The following is a 23,933-nucleotide window of genomic DNA, read 5'->3' as shown; positions in this document are numbered from 1 at the left end:
TAGGCAGCAGCAGCAGCAGCCTATCTGTGCCACATTTTAGTAATGTGCCTAATAAAGTCCTTTAACCTTTCTAGACTCAATATAGGATTCAATTTTACCTGATTCCATCCTGAATACTCAACTTTCCTTCTCCACACTTACCAGTAGAGGCCCTTACTCTCAGATAGGCTGACATAGTTCTCCCATTTTCAATGCTTCACATGATTGCTTCTGCTTCACTCTTTTCCTGAATCTTACCCCAATGGTCAACATCTCTTTTTATCTCTGACAGCCAGACCTTTTCATCCTCATGTAAGTCTGATCTATGTCCTATGTCTCCTACTCTGCTGCTGCTACTGCTGCTGCTAAGTCGCTTCAGTTGTGTCCAACTCTGTGTGACCCCATAGACGGCAGCCCACCAGGCTCCCCCATCCCTGGGATTCTCCAGGCGAGGACATGGAAGCAACCTAGATGTCCATCAGCAGATGAATGGATAAGAAAGCTGTGGTACATATACACAATGGAGTATTACTCAGCCATTAAAAAGAATACATTTAAATAAGTTCTAATGAGGTGGATGAAACTGGAGCCTATTATACAGAGTGAAGTAAGCCAGAAAGAAAAACACCAATACAGTATACTAATGCATATATATGGAATTTAGAAAGATGGTAACAATAACCCTGTATATGAGACAGCAAAAGAGACACTGATGTATAGAACAGTCTTTTGGACTCTGTGGGAGAGGGAGAGGGTGGGATGATTTGGGAGAATGGCATTGAAATATGTACAATATCATATATGAAACAAGTCGCCAGTCCAGGTTCGATGCACGCTACTGGATGCTTGGGACTGGTGCACTGGGATGACCCAGAGGGATGGTATGGGGAAGTAGGAGGGAGGATGGTTCAGGATGGGGAACACATGTATACCTGTGGTGGATTCATTTTGATATATGGCAAAACCAATACAATATTTTAAACTTAAAAAAAAAAAAAAAGAACACTGGAGTGGGTTGCCATTTCCTTCTCCAGTGCATGAAAGTGAAAAGTGAAAGTGAAGTTGCTCAGTCGTGTCCAACTCTTAGTGATCCCATGGACTGCAGCCTACCACACTCCTCCACCCATGGGATTTTCCAGGCAAGAGTACTGGAGTGGGTTGCCATTGCCTTCTCTGATCTCTCCTACTCTGCTGCTCCCTAAATGACTTTCCTCTCTCTGTGTCTCTTTCTCTTACTCTGCATATCACTCTCCAAATTGTTGTAGAATTTATAATATCAAAACCACAATATTGCATTGTTCTCTCTAGCAGTTTCTATACATACAAGTCTACCCAAATAAACTGAATTGCTTTAAATTTCTCAAAAGGCAAGGCCATATGGACATACTTTATATTTGAATTCTACATAGCATGTAATAGTTGTATCTTAGGTGAATAATACATATTTCATAAGTCAATAGGGCTTCCCTGGTGGTTAAGATGGTAAAGCATCTGCCTGCAATGCAGGAGACCTGGGTTTGATCCCTGGGTTGGTAAGATACCCTGAAGAAGGGAATGGCAAACCACTCCAGTCTTCTCGCCAGGAGAACTCCACGGACAGAGGAGCCTGGTGGGCTCTATTAGACCATGAGGTTGCAAAGAGTTGGACATGACTGAGTGACTAACACTCTCATGTACGTCAATGAAGTTTGAATGACATCCCCATAACACAGGGATCACTAAGTCCCCTTCAGTGGCCCCTTTAAGAATGCTTCTTTCTAAATATGAAATCTGCTATAATGAGAAGCCAACCAAATAATAACTTCTCCCTAACAAACCCCAAAATTTATTGTGAAAGAATGTGCTAATCATAATATGGGCTACAGAAGCTCTTAGCTCAAACGGCTTGTTAATTTTTCTTCTTTAATGTGTTCAAGTCTTAGTATTAAGCATTTCTTTAATCACAAAGATGCTAATAATTGACATTCCCCTGAGAGTTTAGGTTGAACTCCTTTGCATTATGTTATGTGACTTGCATCTGAATTTAGATAAAATATACTGGAGTTAAATGCAGATTAAAATAAGCAACCATGCTTGATTACTCTGGGAATTACTTATATTTCATGTCATAGCTAAATTTGGCTTATCCAAAACTCAAATTTTAATCAGATAAATAAAATTTTTAGTTTAATAAGTATTGAAAAAATTTCACTTGACCTATAAACCTAATGACCTCCAATTTTGACACAAGAAAATATGGCATAAAATATCTAGGACATGGAAATTTTAAACATCTGTATCATGGGGCTTCCCTAGTAGCTCAGTTGGTAAAGAATCCACCTGCAATGCAGGTGACCCCAGTTCGATTTCTGGGTTGCGAAGATCTGCTGGAGAAGGGATAGGCTACCCACTCCAGTATTCTTGGGCTTCCCTGGTGGCTCAGCTGGTAAAGAATCTGCCTGCAATGTGGGAGACTTGGGTTCAATCCCTGGGTTGGGAAGATCCCCTGGAGAGGGGAAAGGCTACCCACTCAAGTATTCTGGCTGGAGAATTCCATGGTTTGTATAGTACATGGGGTCACAAAGAGTTGGACACAACTGAGCAACTTTACTGAGACTGATACTTCTCAATATAGTATCATATTGCAAATCTATCAATATTTATGCTAAAATCCCACAGTGATTCTTACATATTTTTCTGCATCACATCAGTAAATTTACTTTTAAACAATAGTATATGATATGAATAAAAATCCAGTTTCATTGTCCTTCATTATAGCAGATTTCAAGCTTTAACATGATGGCTTAAATCGAATTGTGTGTGCATGCTCAGTCATGTTCAACAATTTGCAACCCTATGAACTGTAGCCTACCAGGCTCCTCTGTCTATAGGATTCACCAGGCAAGAATACTGGAGTGGGTTGCCATTTCCTCCTCGAGGGGATCTTCGTGACTGAACCCACCTTTCCCATATCTCCTGCACTGGCAAGTGGATTCTTTCACAACTGAACCACCCAGGATTAGGTAAGCCCATGTCTGATAGTCTCCCTGGTGGCTCAGCAATAAAGAATCTGCCTGTCAATGCAGGAGATACAGGTTTGATCCCTGGACCAAGGAAGATCCCCTGGAGGAAATGGCAACCCACTCCAGTATTCTTGCCTGAGAAATCCCGTGGACAGAAGAGCCTGGAAGGCTATAGTCCTTGGGATCACAAAAGGGTCAGACATGACTTAGAGACTAAACGATAACAAAATGCTAAGGCTGTATCTTCCAGAGGACTCAGCAACTCCTTAGACTACTAACTCCCTTTTGTGTCCCATCTACCAAAACCAAGACTCATTTTTCTACCAAAGAATTGAGGAGATATTTGTTAGAGTCTTCATTTGGCTAGACTCTGGAGAGAAAATCCCAAGGGAGTATACTCTGTTACTTCATGGCACTGTTTGCTTATGTTCCTTATGGCTGTTCTTCTGAGCTGGGTTCCAACTTTCTGCCCTTTAATGTATCTGAAGGCAAAGCCGCAGATGTTGCTAAACCATGCAGTGAATCCATACTCTGTATGTGCAGGCCCATTTTTGGCCCCTAGCCAGCAGTGTTATGTGTATTCTTACCAGAGTGGCACATTAGTGGCATTTTAGCAGTAGCAGCTCCTTCTGCTCTGATCAGCCTGGCAGGTGATTATGGCCAATAAAAGAGAAAAGCATCTTCCCTGGGGGGATTTTCTTCCCTGAGAGAAAGCTATCTCTGAGATAACTGGAAAAGTCCAAAGCTTACTTTCTTCTATCCTGGGGAGTTTTAGAAGTACTGACTGCTCACGCATCATTGAAGAACCTGCCTTTGCCTGGTAGATGACTGGGGAACTCTTTCCAAAGCTGACCTGGAAGGAGAGTGACTTCTGAGATGGGATATATCTCTGGAGGGTATATTTCTATGATTTTCCTACAGTTATCTGGAGATAGTGTTAGTGAAAGTTTTCTCAGCTATTTAAATCAATTCTAAAAATTACTATAGAAATGAGTTCTATGCTGGGTGATTAGGGGCTAAGCTGAACAACACATTATTACTGAAGCTTTTCCAAGAAGAATCATATATATTCATATATATATATGAATACATCTTAGTTATTATTATTAATACTTATTAAATAGATACAAAAAAAATGAACTATGCCTAGAAATCCCATCATGAGTGACCCTAATGTAATTTCACTGCTTCACTGAAAATAAATAAGGAAAGAGATCTTTATGATGAGTTTTTTAATGAAGCAGGCTTCTTCTAATATGTTTAAATATAATTATATTTTCCAGAAAGAGAGTCATTCTTTTTATATCAAACATACATTTGACAAATTGAATTGCTGTTCTGTGTTAAAGAAAATCCTTAGTAGGTTTCAAGTGTGTGCCATGAGCCTATTCACGGGATGATCCTGGATCCACTGGATTTTTCACATTTATTCTAGATTTGTTTGAATCCAGACTTCTTTATTTGCATCAGTGATGTGAAATCTGAAAGTGGCAACTCAAGAAATAGTTCACAACACAACTTGTAGTGAAACTGGAGAACAAAAAAATTGGAATATTGCCTTTTCAGGAGTTCATTCTCTTTTCCTAGACACTTAACCCTTTCAAGTTCTAAGAGAATGGTTCTTGTACTTAGCTTATAGAATGAGAGATGTTTTATTATAATCCCTCCACTCAAAAAGAAAAAAACAAACTCTATTATGTTAGGAATTAAATATGATATTCCTTAGCATGTGGTGCCTGCTTAGAAATGTCTGGTCACTTTTTTTTTTTTTTTTTGCATTTTTACTATTCACTGGACCCCGTGGATATAAGATTCTTCTACTACTGTGGGCTCTGAGGTCCTCTACCCTCTGTTACCTCTAGGAGTTTGTTCCAAATCACTATGATCTGCATCACCCCCACCGCCAAATCCATATATTGAAATCCTAAGTCTCAGAGACAATGGTATTAGTAGGTGGGTCTTTGGGAGGAACTTAAAAGTGATGAAGGTAAAACCTTCACGGTTGAGATCAGTACTTCATAAAAGAGACTTCAGAGATATTCCTAGCTGTTTCTGCCATGTGAAGATGCAATGAGAAGTCTGACACCCAGAAGGGTATCCTCACCCAATCATGCTGGCACCTTGATCTTGGACTCTCAGCCTCCAGCACTGTGAGATAAATTTCTTTGGTTTATAAGCTACCCGTCTGTGGTATTTTGTTGTAGCAGCTCAGATGGACTAAGACACATACCAAGGACCACTGCCCTCCTTCTTCTTTCTTGTCTTTTGTTAATATCTCATATATCTGTGAACTGAAGGCTATTTGCTTTGCCAGCAGATTCTGGGCTTCCCTCAGAGCTCAGTTAGTAAAGAGTCTGTGGAGCCTGGTAGGCTGCAGTCCATGGGGTCTCTAAGAGTCGGACACGACTGAGCGACTTCACTTTCACTTTTCACTTTCATGCATTGGAGAAGGAAATGGCAACCCATTCCAGTGTTCTTGCCTGGAGATTCCCAGGGACGGCAGAGCCTGGTGGGCTGCCATCTATGGGGTCACACAGAGTCGGACACGACTGAAGCAACTTAGCAGCAGCAGCAGCAGCAGCTGCAATGCAGGAGACTCCAGTTCGATTCCTGGGTTGGGAAGATCCCCTGGAGAAGGGAAAGGCTACCCACTCCAGCATGCTAGCCTGGAGAATTCCATGGACTGTATAGTCCATGGGTTCAGACACAACTGAGAAACTTTCATTTCACTTCACTTCACTTCTGCCAACTCATAACTGACACAGCCTGACCAATTAACTAGTTCTGAATTAGAACAGTTCTTCATATTTTCAGTGTCAGAAGCAGCACATGGAAAGCATATTAATAGCTATGGTACTTCTCTTTCTGGTACATGAAATGTTAACAAACTTTACAATAATAACCTCTCTTAAACAGTATTTATCTAGGATAGCCAGAAAAACCCAGAGCAACATCACAACAGCAAAACTGGCCATTTAGCCATTAGCACTGATTGTCAAAGTTGCAAAAATAAATGGAACAACTAAACCTGACCTCATTCATTTAAAATATAAATCCAGCCTCAGTACAAATTTTGGGACTATAATTTTTATTTGCCTTTCCAGGTCAGGAGTAACAATAGCTATTTCTAGAGAAGCAAGCATTTGTTGGGAAAGATTGAAGGCAGGAGGAGAAGGGGATGACAGAGGATGAGATGGTTGGATGGCATCACTGACTCAATGGACATGAGTTTGAGTAAACTCCGGAAGTTGGTGATGGACAGGGAGACCTGGTATGTTGTAGTCCATGGGGTCGCGAAGAGTTGGACATGACTGAGCGACTGAACTGAACTGAACTGAAGCTTTCAGGTGCAAATAGTCACAAGAAAACTCCATTGCTAGTATAGGAACCATATATAAGTGTGTCAGATAACAACAATTAAATTATTAAAATAACTTGCAAAAAAAATAAAAAACAACTTTCAATAGGAATGGGAAAGGTGTTCTTAAATGGTAATAGATCTTTTATCAGACTAGAATTACAAAAGAATATGATAATAATATGGGCTTCCTTGGTGGCTCAGATGGTAAAGAATCTTCCTGCAATGCAGGGGACCTGGGTTCGATCCCTGGGTTGGGAAGATCCCTTGGAGAAGGGCATGGATACCCCCTCCAGTATTCTTGCCTGGAGAATTCCATGGACATAGGATCCTGGCTTGCTATAGTCCATGGAGTCACAAAGAGTCAGACACGACTGAGTGACTATACACACACACACACACACCTGATAATAATATATCATGTTATATAACTGGATAAGATGAATACAGGCTTACTAACTGATATTTGGGTGGTAGCATAGGAAATATGGAAGGTGGTAGGGGAAAATAAGCAGCTCTGGAATCATACAAGTTATATTTACAAAGAAAAGGAACATTGCTTCCAGAAATTGATTTCAGGCTTGTGGAGTTCCAAGTCATGGTATGAACTACAGATACAGTTCAAAAAAAGAGCTTTAGAGAAAGTCACGGGTGATGGTAAACACTCTGATATGGTATTAATGGAAATAAAGATTAATTTTGTCATCAAATGATTATTAAATATCTCTTATGCTTGAGGCACTGATTTAGGAACCAAAGAGAAATAGACAAATAGAACACTATTAGTATCTAAAGGGTTTTAGCTACATCTGAAAATCTGAAAATGACACTGAGACGGCATATAGGTCCTTGTACAACACATCTTTTAATGGCTCTTTCAATGTTAAAGTTTCAGCTTAAATACATATATCTGGCTCTGAATTCATGACTATTTCTGTCTTTTCAGTGTGAGCAGGAATGGTTTATGAATGTGGAAAATACTAGCTGCTCTCAACACATTTATGACAGAAGTTAATCTAAGAAATTTCAACGTTATACAGAAACTTTTAGTGTTAAGAGTGTGGGAAACTGACATTTAGGCATTTTCAAAGGTATGATCAACTAATCTTCATAGCCATCCTATAAGGTAAGCATTATTGGTCCTATTTTGCAGATGAGAAAAAAGAACAATTTAGAAAAAAATAAATATTTTTATTTTCCACTGTTTGATAAGTGAAAGTGAAAGTTGCTCAGTCACGTCTGACTCTTTGTGACCCCATGAACTATACAGCCCATGGAATTCTCTAAGCTAGAATCCTGGAGTGGGTAGCCTTTCCCTTCTCCAGGGGATCTTCCCAACCCAGGGATCGAACCCAGGTCTACCTAATTGCAGGCAGATTCTTTACCAGCTGAGCCATAAAGGAAGCCCAAGAATACTGGAGTGAGTAGCCTATCCCTTCTCCAGTAGATCTTCCTGACCCAGGAATTGAACCTGGGTCTCCTGCATTGCAGGCAGATTCTTTACCAACTGAACTATCAGGAAGCCCATTTGATAAGTTGTAGAACCAAAATTAAAATCTGGGTCTTCTGAATATTGGTATCCTCCAAAAGTAGCAACTGATATTTTGAAACCACCAAGAGAAATCAGGATATTGCATTTGAATTTGGAGAGACAAGTCAGAAATCATGGGTTGTTGAAGGAAGTCAAGTTAAATCAAGGAATAAAACTAATGGTGCTAAATAACCAAGTTTTCATGTGGCATTTATGCCAAGAAAGCCAGGTTCAACTCATGAGGTGAAACTAGTGGGGTAGATACTCAAACAAAAATGTAGGGTTTGGTTCAAATAGCTGCCTGGTGATTTCTCTGGCAGTTCAGATAAGCTAGAGGCCTCTTAACTATCTATTATGGGCTTAATTATGCACAGCAATGCCACCCCTTACATCAGGTGTCATTAGCCTCCAGTGGAGTTAGCCTTTCAGGCTACTCAAGGTCCCAAGATGAGAAGCATGAAATCGGTTTCACCTCTCTCCTCAGTTCACCTTCCTTCACACACACATACCTTTTCAGTTTCAATTATTGCTTATTTTTTTTCCCCCTAGCTTCACTAAATATTTGGGTGGTAGTAAATCCCCATAGTGTACATGCATGCTGTATGTACCAAGATTGACAGGAAAAAAAAAAAAAACAGAACCTAGAAGATTAACAAGAAAGCAATATAATTTAAGCCCAGAATTGTCTCTAAAGTCTGAATTTTAGTGATGCTCTGAAGTTACTGTGTTCTCTCTGACTTGGTCAAATCATCATCATAACATTAAATACATCTCTTTGTAAGTTCTCATATATTTGTGTGGCTTTTGATTGTGTTCCACATTCCCCATTAGAGTGTAATTACATTCAGGCAAGGATCCTGGCTGGTTTTGTTATTCATCATATTCTAAGTATGTAACAGAGTGCTGGGCATTTAATAATTATACAGTAAGTGTGTGCTTGACTGAGTGAATTATGTTTTTACATTTTTTAATGCTTAGGTTTTCATCTATAAAATGGGAAAAATGAAGCCAATTTCAAAGTTAATAGAATATTTTTAAGCATATAAAATGTAATATTATATGTATATATACACATATATATCAAACACAGTAAGCACTGGATATATGATAGGTGTCATTATTGTTCAGTGATAGAGTCTGTTTCTTAGAACAGATACATTTCCTCTCAGATGGCAGAAAAATATTAAATATTGAGCATACAGGAAATTATTTTTAAAGAAAAGATCTAGGAGAGTGACTGAAAGGGTCATGGCATCATGATTTCAAGATATACCAAACTCAGTATCAATTACATGCACATTAACAACCTCATCTAGGCTTTTCACAGAAGTGCAGGGTAGATAAAAAAAAGTAAAAAGAGGGAGGAGAGGAACTGCTAGAAACCAGAGAGACATGAAAATTTATGTGAACATGCTACTATAGCAACCTATTGGTTTACTGTATTGCTTGGCACTCAAGGCCCCAAAACAATGTATCATTTATTCCGAGGAACAGACTGGAGGATATCATGCATCACTGTCTTAGCCCCAAGGGGTATCTATCTTTAGTTGCATATTTGAATAAATTAATATTATTATAATATATTAGGACATTTTAATGATTTTAGACTTTATTAGGCTATTTAAAATGTATGTTTTGTTTATTTCATCAATTTTAATGAAATTAATAATTTTAGATCAGAGACCTTTGGGCTGCCTTACTTGTGACAGTTTGATTTGCACAGGAATGATATTGCCTTTTAACCCTATATCAAATAAATGAAGGCTACAGTGCAGATGTCAATATTTCCCTGACTGCAGTGAGTCTTGTATCCCTGGCAGCCTGGCCTGTGTCTAGATTTCTCTTCTCTGCTTCAACTGCTTTTCTAATATCAATGTGCTTATGATTTTAATGTCGAATTTTATCCTACAATGTACCAACACAACCACTTTGCACAGACTGAGTTGACAAGAAGAAATCCTGGGAAATCAGAGTTGAGCAACAGAAACTAGCTCCTTTCTGGAATCACATATTGGGTTTATAGTGTTCCACAATCTAAGGTGATGATACATTTCTATAAATAGTCTCATCAATTTGAAGATATATCAAAACTAGAATGACTCTACTTTATCATTATGAAAAGGCCACAATTCATTCTCGCAACAGAGTTTGTTCCAAACACCATGTTAGATGTTGAAAGCATGATGGTTAACACAGCAGAACTCTTACTCCCTGGTAGATTATATTAGGAGGAGAGATGGGCAAGTACAAAAGTTGAGTATGGTTTAAAAGAGTATTTCAAGGAGGCTTCCTGGGTGACTCATTGGTATAGAATCCACCTGCCAGTGCAGGAGACACAGGTTCAAACTCTGATCCAGGAAGATCCCGCATGCCACAGAGCAACAAAGTCTGTGTACCATGACTCTTGAGCCTGTGTTCTAGAGCCCAGAACTGCAATTACTGAGCCCACATGCTGCAGCTACTGAAGGCTGCACATCCTAAAGCCCGTGTTCTGCAACAAAATAAGCCATTGCAATGAGAAACCTGTGCACCACAACTACAGAGTAGTCCTGACTCACCTCAACTAGAGAAAGCCCAGGCAACAAAAAAGACAAAGAACAGCCAAAAATAAGTAAATGAATAAATAATGAATTCTGCAAGAGTTTTGTAAAAGTACTTAGATAGAGGTGAGCAAATGGGAGTACATCTGGAGAGCTTCCTCTTTTAGCATGAAAGTCTCAGGGTAGTTTTCTGAGAGAAGGTGACCTCTGAATTGAGACAAAAGGACTAGTGGAAGGCAGAGGTACCTGTCAAAGGTAGCCAGGGTGTGTGTGTGTGTGTGCGTGTGTGTGTGTGTGTGTGTGTGTGTGTGTGTGTGTGTGTGTGTGTAACGGGCTTATAAGCAAAACACCCAACATATGAAGAGGCTTGAAAGACAGAAATCATATCACAGTTTGGTAATTGAATATTTCAGGATGGATAAACCCCTATTTTGAGACAGCAGAATGGCAAGATTTATAGCCAGAGAGGTCAACAGGGGCTAGAACATGAAGGTCTCCCATGCATGCTGTACTGTTAGGACTTTATTCTAGGGATAGTCAGGAATCACTGAAGGATTCCAGGACAAAGTGATAAGGCCAAGTATTTACTTTGGAAATATCACTATGCATTTTAAGAACACAACCAAAACCCTGCTTGCTCGTGGACTGTGTATCCAGTATCAACACCTGATTTCACTATGCTTCCCAAGCCAACTCGGCACTCAGAATTCTTCCAAATCTCTTTTCCTGTGTTCCTAATCTCAGCTAATAACTTCACCATTCAACCTTGTTATTGAGACATAAAACTTGGAATTACCTTCAAATTGCCCTTTTCTTGTATCTAATCAGACACTGAAATATACAAATAATATATTTTCTGTCTTGCTTTTAAACTGAACAACCAATACCCCAGTTTAAACCATATTTTATATCTTTCCCATCCATTCTTCCCAAATGCTTCCAGAAATGTTTTGTGAAGATGAGAAGTAGATCATTTCACTACTCTTGAAAAGGCCCCAAATGGCTTCCTAGGGCCTATGGAATCAAGCCCAAATGTCTTATGATATTTAAGATCCCTCAAGTCTTGCCCTAAGGGTCCTTTCTAAACCTACCTCCTATTACATACACCAGATTCACGTCCTGTATCCTGAGACATGACAAACTCTCCACACAATGCTTATATGAATTGACTGTGTTCTTTCCTTGCTTATGATTATTTTCGACTCCTTGCAATATTTGGAAATTCTATTCATTCTTTGTTTTCCAGCACAAAAACTACCTTCCCCACCCTCTGGAAGCATTTGTTAATACTCTGATTGGAGTTGAACTGACTGTTGCTGTGCACTTTTAAGGAACTGACTTAGGATTCTCTTTGGATTTTCTTGGTACTTACTTCATTTTGGTGATTTTTATGACAGGTCACAAATTGTAAGTCAGGAGATGCAAACTAGAGTTAATCCACTTTCAACCTTGTTTGACTGGCCCAAAGTTTACAATAAAATAATATGTCCTTATGTCTTACTCGGACATGTGCTCTCCAGATCCCAATATTTGTTTCAGATATTTACCCTTTATCAACTTGGCCTTGAATGACTAAATCATTACAGGGGCGATGAAGTTGTATTGATAAGACTTTGGTTGTAAAAAGGCATGAAATATCATCAGAATGAAATTTATATACTAATAAAAATAAGCAAATACATTATAATGAGATGATGTTATAAATTCAAGTTCTTTCAATGCGGGAACTTATTTCTTTTTCAAATTTCACAAATTACCTCACAGATAAGTGCCTGATGGAAAGAAAGAAAGTCTCAGGTCAGCAGAGAAGATCATTTTTAATGTGGGGTGGTAATGAAATTTATGGCCTGTCTAGATGATCCAGTACCCTTCTAAATCAAAATATGTAATGACTTACTCATAGTAACAGCCTTGCATATGAGAGGACAAGAGGGGTGATGGGCAGGGTGTGTGTGTGTGTGTGTGTGTGTGTGTGTGTGTGTGTGTGTGTGTGTGTAAAATTATAATTCTAGACCCTCTGAATAATCAAACTGTGGTATAAAATCTAGAAGAGGGATATCTTGACATGAGAGTCAGGAAATTAGGGGAGTGGTTGTTTTGATTTTAAGGTCACTTTATTGAGGTATAATCGATATATATAAAATTCTATGTATTTTATATATGCTACTCAGTGAGTTTGGATAACCTCAATAGAAAATGAAACCATCAATATAAAGGCTATAAACATATTCATCAACCTCCCAAGTTTTCCTTGAAATTAGATTTTTACTGCCCATTCTTTAATTCCCTTCAGCAAGTCATTTTACCTTTATGAGATTGTATTTTTCTTAGGCATAATCTAGTTAGAATTATGCAAGGAATGAATAAGATAATATGCAGTGATTATATAATATGTGATGTAAGACTTCAAAGTCAGCATATAGGATAAAAGTCACAAGCCGTTAAAACTGCCCTTGCGTGTGTGTTCAGTCGCTCAGCTATGTCCAACTCTTTGTGACCCCATGGACTGTAGTCCTCCAAGTTCCTCTGTCTATGGAATTCTAAGGCAAGAATGGGTTGCCATTGACAATTCCCTAGACTTCCTTACTTTAAACTAACACAATTCACAAAAGTCTCCAAAATGGAAGGCAAGCCCTTCAGGGTGAGTACAGTGAAATGACCTGTTAGAGTATAAGAAAAAGATAATAAAATATCCATTTAAGTTTCATTTATATCTCATCTTCTAAATTTTATCTGTTTTAGCTTACTTAATGCATGCAATATACTAATTCAGAAATGCATGTACATAATTTACAAATAAGTATGCATATTTTGGTAGTTTGCTAAGGTTTAAATTTCACTCATAGGGATATGTATTCTAAAATAGTTGTGAAATAGAAATACTGTTTTACATCATTCTCCATGGTTGAGCACTGGATGAAATAGTTGATTTTTGTTTTAGAACCATGTTATATTAGACACACATTTTCCACCTGAAAATCTCACTGAGAATGGAGATATACTCACACTATCAGAAAAAATAGGAATGAAGACTGATCAAAGGAGTAGCAGGAATATGTCTCCCACTGCATGTCTTTCTGAAACATATATTGAGTGGAGTAGTGAGTTCATGCCATTTAAATTGTTACTATTTATATTTATCTCTTTCTTTTACTTTTTCTGCCTCTCTCAAGCAGCACCCAAAGCTTAAAGAGTTGATTCTATCATAAGTGAAATGCAAAAATGTCCTTCTTTTGCTAAATTACCATATATAAAAATGCTTTGAAAATCATAGTGTTATACAAATGTGATGTATGTATTCATAACTTAACACACACATATTACATGAAAAACAGCAGAGAAAAAGGGATCAATGAAGACACAGAGAAATATTTTAACACATTTTTCTGGTTCCCTTGAAAATAAAAGAAAGGAAGAAGACCCTCCCTCTTATATTCCTTCATCAAAATGAGTAACTCAGATAAAATTTATGGCCTGTCTAGACGATCCAGTAGTAAATAATCTAGAATAGGAAAACGGAAAGGAAAGGTCACTCCACTTCATTATGATTTTCCAAGTTTACCTCACCTCTGTAAAGCTAACAGTAAAAAAAAATCATCATTCCCTAAAGTGAAAACCTAACCTGATTGAAAAAGGTCATCATACTTCTGTGTAATGTGAACCTGGCATACTCCACCTGGCTGATTTTAGGCATTTCCCTATCCATTAAGTGGTAACTGAATATATTGTGTAACATGTGCATGCATGTTTTATGCACATAGATAATAAATCCTTTAAAACAGGCAATAAGATACTGCTCATCATATTCCCTTTGAAGCACTGGTTTAAGCTGAACAAATTATAGGATTCTGAAGTGAGAGGTATGATGACATGGATATTTGTAGTAAAGAATGGCAAAAATTCATAGACTAAATTTGATATCTATTGCTTAAAAAGTCAAAATATTATAAGTTCTCATCATCAAATATATTCAATTGTAGTTATACATTTGCTATTAACAGATATATTGATAATTTTAATTTTTTACTACATATTTGTTTTCCATTCATGGATGTAATTTTTATTTACCTTATTTGTAACTTTTGTATCCTTATCTTAAATTATGATAAATTATTACGGAAAATGCCTTGTTGATAATAAAGAATTCTAAAAAGCATAGCCACAATGGAACATTTGCTTAAAATAGGCAGTGAATAAAACATGCATCATTCTAAAACACTGAAGCAGTTAAACTCATCATACAAAATAAGAAGGCAAGTCTTTCTAAATTGCGGGCCTGGATTTGAGGACAGCTAAAAATCAATAGGAGGTAATCCAAATAAGTAGACAAATAACAAAATTCTTATTTAAGTCAAGATGGTATTATCATCTCCATAAAGTGATATAAAATCTATTTTTGTAATACTTATTTAAATTTTAGTCTATTAAAATTTACTTTATGTTTTTAGTCTTAATCCTAAGTGAATGTACTGTTCTCAAGTCATAGATCAACTTAATTTCATGTCATCAAAACATTATTTACTAGAATTTTATTAAGGATTTTTGCATCTATGTTCATCAGTGATATTGGCCTGTAGTTTTCTTTTTTTGTGGGATCTTTGTCAGGTTTTGGTATTAGGGTGATGGTGGCCTCATAGAATGAGTTTGGAAGTTTACCTTCCTCTGCAATTTTCTGGAAGAGTTTGAGCAAGATAGGTGTTAGCTCTTCTCTAAATTTTTGGTAGAATTCAGCTGTGAAGCCGTCTGGACCGGGGCTTTTGTTTGCTGGAAGATTTTTGATTACACTTTCACCATTACTATTCAACATAGTTTTGGAAGTTTTGGCCACAGCAATCAGAGCAGAAAAAGAAATAAAAGGAATCCAAACTGGAAAAGAAGAAGTAAAACTCTCACTATTTGCAGATGACATGATCCTCTACATAGAAAACCTTAAAGACTCCACCAGAAAATTACTAGAACTAATCAATGACTATAGTAAAGTTGCAGGATACAAAATCAACACACAGAAATCCCTTGCATTCCTATACACTAATAATGAGAAAACAGAAAGAGAAATTAAGGAAACAATTTCATTCACCATTGCAACGGAAAGAATAAAATACTTAGGAATATATCTACCTAAAGAAACTAAAGACCTATATATAGAAAACTATAAAATACTGGTGAAAGAAATCAAAGAGGACACTAATAGATGGAGAAATATACCATGTTCATGGATTGGAAGAATCAATATAGTGAAAATGAGTATACTACCCAAAGCAATTTATAGATTCAATGCAATCCCTATCAAGCTACCAACAGTACTCTTCACAGAGCTAGAACAAATAATTTCACAATTTGTATGGAAATACAAAAACCTCTCGAATAGCCAAAGCGATCTTGAGAAAGAAGAATGGAACTGGAGGAATCAACCTACCTGACTTCAGGCTGTACTACAAAGCCACAGTTATCAAGACAGTATGGTACTGGCACAAAGACAGAAATATAGATCAATGGAACAAAATAGAAAGCCCAGAGATAAATCCACGCACATATGGACACCTTATCTTTGACAAAGGAGGCAAGAATATACAATGGATTAAAGACATTCTCTTTAACAAGTGGTGCTGGGAAATCTGGTCAACCACTTGTAAAAGAATGAAACTAGAACACTTTCTAACACCATACACAAAAATAAACTCAAAATGGATTAAAGATATAAATGTAAGACCAGAAACTATAAAACTCCTAGAGGAGAACATAGGCAAAACACTCTCTGACATACATCACAGCAGGATCCTCTATGACCCACCTCCCAGAATATTGGAAATAAAAGCAAAAATAAACAAATGGGACCTAATTAACCTTAAAAGCTTCTGCACATCAAAGGAAACTATTAGCAAGGTAAAAAGACAGCCTTCAGAATGGGAGAAAATATTAGCAAATGAAGCAATGGACAAACAACTAATCTCAAAAATATACAAGCAACTCCTACAGCTCAACTCCAGAAAAATAAACGACCCAATCAAAAAATGGGCCAAAGAACTAAATAGACATTTCTCCAAAGAAGACATACAGATGGCTAACAAACACATGAAAAGATGCTCAACATCACTCATTATCAGAGAAATGCAAATCAAAACCACTATGAAGTACCATTTCACACCAGTCAGAATGGCTGTGATCCAAAAGTCTACAAATAATAAATGCTGGAGAGGGTGTGGAGAAAAGGGAACCCTCTTACACTGTTGGTGGGAATGCAAACTAGTACAGCCACTATGGAGAACAGTGTGGAGATTTCTTAAGAATCTGGAAATAGAACTGCCTTATGATCCAGCAATCCCACTGCTGGGCATACACACTGAGGAAACCAGAAGGGAAAGAGACACGTGTACCCCAATGTTCATTGCAGCACTGTTTATAATAGCCAGGACATGGAAGCAACCTAGATGTCCATCAGCAGATGAATGGATAAGAAAGTAGTGGTACATATACACAATGGAGTATTACTCGGCCATTAAAAAGAATACATTTGAATCAGTTCTAATGAGGTGGATGAAACTGGAGCCTATTATACAGAGTGAAGTAAGCCAGAAGGAAAACCACCAATACAGTATACTAACGCATATATATGGAATTTAGAAAGATGGTAACAATAACCCTGTGTACGAGACAGCAAAAGAGACACTGATGTATAGAACAGTCTTATGGACTCTGTGGGAGAGGGAGAGGGTGGGAAGATTTGGGAGAATGGCATTGAAACATGTAAAATATCATGTATGAAATGAGATGCCAGCCCAGGTTCGATGCACGATACTGGATGCTTGGGGCTAGTGCACTGGGACGACCCAGAGGGATAGTATGGGGAGGGAGGAGGGAGGAGGGTTCAGGATGGGGAACACATGTATACCTGTGGCGGATTCATTTTGATATTTGGCAAAACTAATACAATTATGTAAAGTTTAAAAATAAAATTAAGAAAAAAAAACATTATTTACTTAAAGTGTCCTTTCACTTCACATAAGGAGTATATTTCTTCTTATCAGTCTTCTCTGCAAAAACCATCACAATATTGCAAAGTAATTAGCATCCAATTATAAAAGTTTTGTTTAAAAGACAAAAAAAGTTAAAATTTTTAGTTTTATGTATAATCAAAGTCTGAACTCTAGTTCTCCCAACACTTACTGTATTTATACCTAGAGTAAAATTTAGCATACTAGAATTGTCCCTGCCAGGTATGCTGAAAGTCACTATAGTGTTAAAAAAAATGACCATTTTATGTGTGCTAAGTCACTTCAGTCGTGTCCAACTCTTTGTGACCCCATGCACTATAAGCTTCCAGGCTCCTCTGTCCATGGGATTCTCTAGGCAAGAATACTGGAGTGAGTTGCTGGGCCCTCCTCCAGTGGATCTTAGCAACTCAGGGATCAAATCCACATCTTTTATGTCTCCTGCATTAGCAGGTAGGTTTTTTACCACTAGCGCCACTTGGGAAGCCCAGACTATATTATACAAAGAAATAATATCTTCATAACTAATATGTAACTTTAGTCATTGCTATGATGCTTACCCAAACAGTACAATAAACTAAAGGTCAAATGGCTAATATTTCTAATGTATAAACAATTACATCATTCATAAGGGAAACAGTGTGACAGACATCTTTGAAGATGGCATCCAATGGTTCTCAACTCTTAATGTTTATGTTCCCCTGTAATCTCTCCCTCTTTGAATAGGGTCACCTTTTATAACCAATAATATATTGCAGAAATGACAGAGACTTCTCAGACTAGGTCATGAACAGCTTCTATGGTGTTCTCTTGAATCACTAGCTCTGGGGAAAACCAACTGTCTTATTATAAAGATGTCAAGCAGCCCTATTTAGAGATCTATATAGTGATTAACAGACACCTTCTGTCAGTAATGGTTGCTTCCCTGGTGGCTCAGTGGTAAATAATTCACTTGCCAAGACAGGAGACCTGGGTTTGATCCCTGGGTTGGGAAGATTCCCTGGAGAAGGAAATGACAACCTATTCCAGTATTCTTGCTTGGGAAATCCCATGAACAGAGGAATCTGGTGGGCTGCAGTCCATGGGGTCGCGAGAGAGTTGGACAAAACAATGACTAAACAACAACTTGTCAATAACAGGTACCAGTTTGTGGGGCGTGGGACTGAGCCATCTTAGCAGCTGATCCTCCAGTCCTAGTCAAGCCTTCAGAGGATTAGCAGCAGGTGACATTTGATGGGAACCAGGTGGGAGACCCTGAGCCGTACCCCACTAGGAATTCCACCAGGAATGCTCCTGGATTCCTGACCCAGACATACTGAGATAACAAAAGCTTACTGTTTGAAATTGCTAAATTTGGGGTTGTTACTTAGCAACAGAAAACTAATAATGGCAATGTAAACAAAGGACAGAACATAGGTTGAGAGGCTGACGAAGGTAAAATGTGTCCTGATAGCATCTTTTATATGAGTGCTCTTAGACAAGTTAAGTTTCTTATGTTTTAGTTTTGTCATCAGTAAATTGAAGATAATAAATCATACCTCAGAGAGGTCTGAAGAATAAATGAGACAGAATGTAAAGGTCCTGGGAAGTAATTTATCCCTGGTAATGTTTCTTCCTTGTTTTTAAATTGTGCTTAATTTTGCAGGATCTTTTTTTTTTTTTTAAGTTTTCAAGCAGATTATTCTCAGTGCACAGAAGAGGATTTTACAGGATATGATACAACTATAGGCAAAGATAAGATTAGAGATGATCAGGTATTTCCTCCTATTTGTTTGTGTTTATTTGCTTATATTTATCTGAATGAAAATCTGGCTTTGAAAATCTTGACTTAAGCAAGATGAATTTTTATAAACATCTCTTAAAGTACATGGGCTTCCCAGGTGGTGCCAGGGGTAAAGAATCCACCTGCCTATGCAGGAGCTGCCAGAGACATGAGTTTGATTCCTGGGTCAGGAAGATCCCCTAGAGTAGGAAATGCAACCCACTCTAGTATTCTTGCCTGGAAAATTCCATGGACAGAGGAGCCTGGTGGGCTATGAGGTAGCAGAGAGTTGGGCACAACTGAGCATGTATGTACAAAAGTATATGAACAGAGTAAGTTATTTCTGAATATTTTTCAAGCCTCAAGTATAAAAGGAAATAAAACTAAGAAAACAAAACTTCTCCAGATCTTGTAAAAACTCTGCTCTGTTCCAAGAGAGTCTCTGACAGCCTCATGCTTCTGTTAACAACCTTGAGGTCAAGAAAACAACCCAAAAACATGCTGTATCTGTTTCTTTTCTGTCTAGTTACCTTGACTCCATTATTTCTGTGTCTTTGACTAAACCAACGGAGAAAGTATAAGCGAATGTTTCTATGTTCGGTCTTATTTTGCTAACTGATAAGTTACCTGAAATGCCTTTATCCTGGCATTTAACATTGACTTTTCAAATTATTTTTGATAGATCCCGAGGTCCCATGACCATGCTAGGTGTCACAGTATAGACGTTAAATCCATGAACTCCATCTGAATATTTGCAAGACTTCTTGGGTTCAATTTCCAGCTCTGTCATTAACTATAGACTTGTGCAAAGTACTTATTGTAAATACACTGTGCTAGATTTCTCTTCAGCAAGAGGTAAGGATAAAAATATTATCTTTCTATAGGTTTGTTGTGAAAATAAAATGGGTTAATGTTAAATACGAAGTGCTTATCACATAGATAGCTTTTCATTTTGATAAAATAAATTTTTGAAATGTCCTGGGCCCTGAAGGTAGCATGGTAGATGCACTAGTGAGTGTAACAACAATCATTTGACAAGCAGAAGTTTTCTTTCTCTCACTCCCTACACATATTCAAATTTTTTTTTTTTGTAGTTTTGAGAAGATAGATTTATATATTCTAGTGGTATTTGGATATATCTTCAAATACAACTCTAACAAATGATAAATGTATGCTTCATTCTTAAATAAAATATATATTTGCCTTTGAAAGTGCATTTGATTTTCACAGCTACTAGATTTTTTTCTGTGAATGAGTGTATCAGGGAAGGGCTCTGATTGGGGAGAATTAATCAACCTATTTTTGTAGCAGTTCTAAACTCCTCTGAAAAGTTATAGTCCATTTCCCAACTTGGGGAAAAAAACAAAACAAAACAAAACAATGAAGCTACAACTGCAGACACAACTTGGCTCTCTTCTGTCTTTGGTATAGGCCAAGCAAGTGGGGTGAGGGTTGTTGTAGTCTTTTTGACAATGGTCACTGAATTTAGGAAAGTGGAAGAGAGAGATATAGCAAAAAAAAAAAAAAAAAAAGTAGAAATAAAATGGACTTTAACAAAGGAGTTCTCACTTGTGCTACTAAGAATAATCCTGCTCATTAACCTTTCAGAAAGGCATGACACAGTTTCAAAAGTGAATTTGAAAGATATGTAAAATAATTTAAACCACTTTTTAAAAAGCGTGCTTTGTGGAGAACCAGGGATGGGGGAAGGAGTTACAAGGACATCCTAACGGAAGGGGGGCTCTGAGTAGATAGAACTGAGACTCCATTCACCCCTACTTTCACAGATATTATTTAGTGGGTCTTCAAATAGGATTATATTTGAACAAAGGGTTTCATAATTTTCAAAGGATTGAGAACCATGCTTCTAGATGTTTACCTCTATTCATCATCACAAACTGAAAACTTCTTAACCTGGATTATCAGAATCTGAGGAAGGTTATATTGCCAGATATATAATCTTGTAGGGTTGGGATAAGGGTGACCACAGATGAGTTTATCTAATTTTAGGTTTATAAAAATATAGGGGAGCTTCCAAAAGCCACCAAGATTTCAAATTAATAAAAGCAATAATTAATTAGCAAAAAAAAAATAGAAATTAAGCAGCCCAAATTGTAGAAGAGGTTGCATATAAAATAACTGCAAAAAAATTCTAGGTGAATCCACTATCAGTTATCCAAAACAAATAAGATAGTTATGGGGATATCTTTTATTGTTTTATTGTTAAGGCTGATGTTAAAGGAGAATATTTCCCATAAATCCTCTTTTGATTACAGTTTAAGAAACAAAGTACCTACTCATGTCACATCCATTTTCATCCATTGTGGCAACATCTAAGTTCTTATGTGATTTCACCTGTTTTCTGTTCAGACACTTAGCTGTAATTAGTTATGAGACATGACACTTAATAAACCTCATATGTTTATGTTGAACAGTATGGCATTGCCAATATTTAGCCTTTTTGACTGAAAAAAATTTAAATTTCATATGGTCCAAACTAACATTTTCTAGCATACATTCCCTCCTTAATTTTGAAGCCATTTAGATGATATCCTCTCCTCTGTATTATATCTTCCATTTAATCCACAGGGGTCCCATTCTTCTTTGTTGGCTTGATAAGAACAGGTGAAGAGGTCTGAATGAGCCCACTGGTTGAAAGTAAAGAGAAAGTCCTTAAGTCTTGTCTTGTCTTGTTCAACAGCTCTTGCTAAGACTTTCAGAAGTGCCTCAAGGGGACAATCATATAGAGCTGATGTTAGAGTAGCCCTAAAATCCCCTTCATTAGTCCTTCAACCATGCAGTTTATCCCTCTACAGTCCCTTTAGTGATAGAATACCTGAAATGCCATATTCTATAAAAACAAAATGTTAAAATGTCTTAAGGGAGAGAGAGGCAGGTAAAAGGGTTAGGCTGATCAAGGAAGCCAGGCAGAGTCAGCGGCTCTGATTGCTTTTGGAGTGCTCTTATGGAAGCTGGGCCCAAGTCCTTTAAGAGCTGGTTTATTTCCCAAGTAAACATGGTTTCCAGAAAGAGCAATGGTGTGCTGGCTCCAAAGGGAGGGGTAGAAATGAAAGGCATCAGTGATGGGGGATTTGCTGGCATTTCTGAGATCATATAAACCAAAGTGGACATTTCTTCTGGATGCTATTAGCTACTCATCCCTCCCACGTGGGCCTCTTCGTGCCCCAGAGAAGGCTGCTAAGAATCATTCAAGCCAGTTAAAGAAACTGCTTAAAGTAAATATCTGAAACACAAACACATTAGCTCAAAGTGCTTGAAACAGAGTAATAATCACAAAGTCCTTACTTCTTCTCCCCTTTGTACCATTCAAAGGCCGGAGGCGGCACACCTGCACCTTCGCATCTTATCAATCCACTGCGTCCGGGGGCCACGGTGCCAGATTTAATTTCCTGAATTGTAGGAGCAACTGAAAAAGAAACAAAGAAAGAAAGAAACTGGTGGGTTAGTTAAAATAATCTTCAACAGAAATATAGCACACATATTTTTATTCCTTTTACATTCAAAGCAATCTTATGCCTGATAGACCAATGCATCACATTTTCAGTGTTTTATGCTCCTCATATGAGACCAGTCATTTTCAGCTTCATTTTTCAAGTTGGACAATAGACAAATGTTCCTAGGGAGTGCAGAGTAAATGCAATACATTTTGGCCTTGCTTCCTATTGGAAAAATGGCATTGTTGAGGGGAACACTTCATCTGTACTCCAGTCAAACTACACTTCAATAATAGCTCTCATTCACTGAGTGACGGCTGGGAGCCAGTCATGGTGGCTCCGTGCTTTATGTTCATGATTTCCTCACAGTAATGCTCTAAGCTAGATGGTATTATCTCAATTTTACAAATGTGAGAACTGAAACTCAGAGAGGTTAAATAATTTGTCTGAGGTCACACAGCTACTTAGCTGCAGAGTTTGGATTTCATGTCAGGCATGTTGACCCAAAGTCTGAAGTCTTCCTATTCTGTGTTTTTCCTTACTCCCTATCATGTTAGTGATTTTTTAAAATGTATTTCCTTCTACCTGGAATGCTATCCTTTCTCATTTCCACAGATTCAAGGCCCAAATTTTGGGGTCACCATCTCCTTACTCTTCCTTGCTCTGGCAGGAAATAGCTCTCTTTTTTTCAGAATAGTTTCTCTAAATCTCTCATAACATACACTTTGTGTCTTGTAATGATGGATACACCAGGCTTCCTTGTCAGCTGCCTAAAGGCAGGATAAATATCTGATTTATCTCTGCTTATTCAGAGGTCAAAGCACAGTGCCTGGCACAAAATGATGCTTAAAAATATTCATCATAGCATAGGAGAAGGGAATGGCTACTCACTCCAGTATTCTTGCCTGGAGAATTCCATGGACAGAGGAGACTGGCAGGCTTACAGTCCATGGGGTCACAAAGAGACAGACATGACTGAGGGATTTGCTGGAGAAGGAAAAGGCAACCCACTCCAGTTTTCTTGCCTGGAGAATCCCAGGGACAGAGGAACCTGGTGGGCTGCCATCTCTGGGGTTGCACAGAGTCGGACACAACTGAAGCGACTTAGCAGCAGCATATATGTTTGTATGTATATGTAGATACACACATATATATTGGTTTTATTTTTCTGTGAGAACCCTGAATAATATATGGAGCCAAAGGATGGAAAATTAGATGGGACCTTGAGGGCAATTTTAAGGACTTAGTTTCTACTCTGAATGAGATGGTGAACCACTACAGAGGCGGGGGGGCGGGGAGCATAATCTGGCTTTTGTT

At 37.8% G+C, this 23,933-nt stretch overlaps 1 protein-coding gene across 1 annotated transcript in view; it reads right to left on the bottom strand.

Annotated features, from left to right (window-relative positions):
* Nucleotides 1-23,933, bottom strand: part of NEGR1 (neuronal growth regulator 1) — a 1,046,409-nt gene that overhangs the window by 221,330 nt on the left and 801,146 nt on the right. The window contains exon 5 of the mRNA XM_005899820.3: nt 22,468-22,588. Within this exon, the coding sequence (XP_005899882.1) occupies nt 22,468-22,588 (121 nt within the window). The remainder of the gene's footprint in view (nt 1-22,467; nt 22,589-23,933) is intronic.

The sequence above is a fragment of the Bos mutus genome, chromosome 3 (assembly GCF_027580195.1).
Source record: "Bos mutus isolate GX-2022 chromosome 3, NWIPB_WYAK_1.1, whole genome shotgun sequence".
Taxonomy (NCBI): Eukaryota; Metazoa; Chordata; class Mammalia; order Artiodactyla; family Bovidae; genus Bos; species Bos mutus.
This window is presented reverse-complemented; position numbering and strand designations above follow the sequence as displayed.